General features: G+C 48.5%; 1 protein-coding gene across 1 annotated transcript; it reads left to right on the top strand.

Moving 5' to 3' along the window:
* Positions 1–418: 418 nt before the first annotated feature.
* PPTG_03827 (hypothetical protein) lies at positions 419–1,108 on the top strand. Its single transcript, XM_008897595.1, has one exon. It carries the CDS (start codon positions 454–456, stop codon positions 991–993), a length of 540 nt encoding a protein of 179 aa, XP_008895843.1. The 5' UTR covers positions 419–453; the 3' UTR covers positions 994–1,108.
* Positions 1,109–1,263: the final 155 nt, after the last annotated feature.

The following is a 1,263-nucleotide window of genomic DNA, read 5'->3' on the forward strand; positions in this document are numbered from 1 at the left end:
CTAATTACTATTTTGTTTTGTGACAATCAGGTGCAGAACACAACACACGTACCATTTAGTGACTCCGAGAGCACACTATAGTTTTTTGCCACGTCATTTAGCCGGCGAATCTCCAGCTACTGGAGTGATAGCATTCGCCACATATATACCGAGAAGCGCAACGAGGGCGACGAGGAAGAGGAGGCGCACGTTGTTGATAATGTCAAGTCGTACCATAGCGAAAGAAACACCACAAGAAGAAGAAGGAAAAAAAAGAGATATCAACAACAAGAAACGTCTTCGATTTTTGCGTGTTTTGCAGTTAGTTCGTAAAAATGTACCCATTTTTTTCTCTTAACTTGCATGAGTGATGGTCTAGGTTCAACTAATGAGTGACGTTCTTTTTGTTGCCTTTTGCACCATTATTGCAACAATTGCTCGCTACTGCAAAAGTGGCCGAGCCTCATTACCAGCATGAGCCCGAGCGTCACGCCCCACGTGAAGACTGTCGAGACGGAGCTCGAAATGAAGATAAAGCAGTCCTCAGCAGCTTCTCCGCAGTTGACTGGGTGGGTGTACTGGCAGCGCGACCCTGCACGATCCCCGGACTGCTGGACGAAAGCGTTTGCAGTGTTGGATAACGCGTTTCTGTGGCTTTTCCAGCGAGAAGAGTCTGCACCTCAAAATTTGCTGGTGCAGCTGGCTGTCGCGGACGTTGATGATGCGGAAGGTGAACGCTTGCTGTGTGTGATCGACCCGAACGGAGAGGAGCTTCGTATTTGCTTGAGCGACAGCGCTACGTTCGAGACTTGGAGCGTGAGGTTAAAGGACGCGGCTTACCACACAGCAGCTTTCTTCCGAAGCAGCGGTCTGGACGTACGAGATCTCCCGCGATGGAGTAACTACAGAGGAACACTGGAGGACTACAATCGAGTTTCCAAGCGGACAAGATGTAAGGATGCTGTGGTACAAATGATGCGGCGTTGGAGGATCTATCAGTTACGAAAACACTAGGAAGCGCCCACCAAAAGTGCCATTAAGTAACTAGCAACTTGATGACTTCAAACCCGCTAGTCCAAAGGAGAAAGACTAGAAAGATAGACATCGATGCAGGCGTCGTAACACGAACAATTCGCGTCATAAAGCAAATGTAAATATAAAGTAGTTTTGTTTAGAAACACCGCTGTATGACACGCCGTCAACATTAGCGACTGTAACTGGTTGGCTGAGTGATCGACGGCCTTCACCATCGCAGCCGTCGAGGCTTGCGCGTTTCGATCCACG

Source organism: Phytophthora parasitica, assembly GCF_000247585.1.
Source record: "Phytophthora parasitica INRA-310 unplaced genomic scaffold supercont2.6, whole genome shotgun sequence".
NCBI lineage: Eukaryota > Oomycota > Peronosporomycetes > Peronosporales > Peronosporaceae > Phytophthora > Phytophthora nicotianae.

Excerpts from the sequence above, each read along its gene's own strand:
- PPTG_03827 (XM_008897595.1), top strand. The coding sequence starts at position 454 with ATGAGCCCGAGCGTCACGCCCCACGTGAAGACTGTCGAGACGGAGCTC.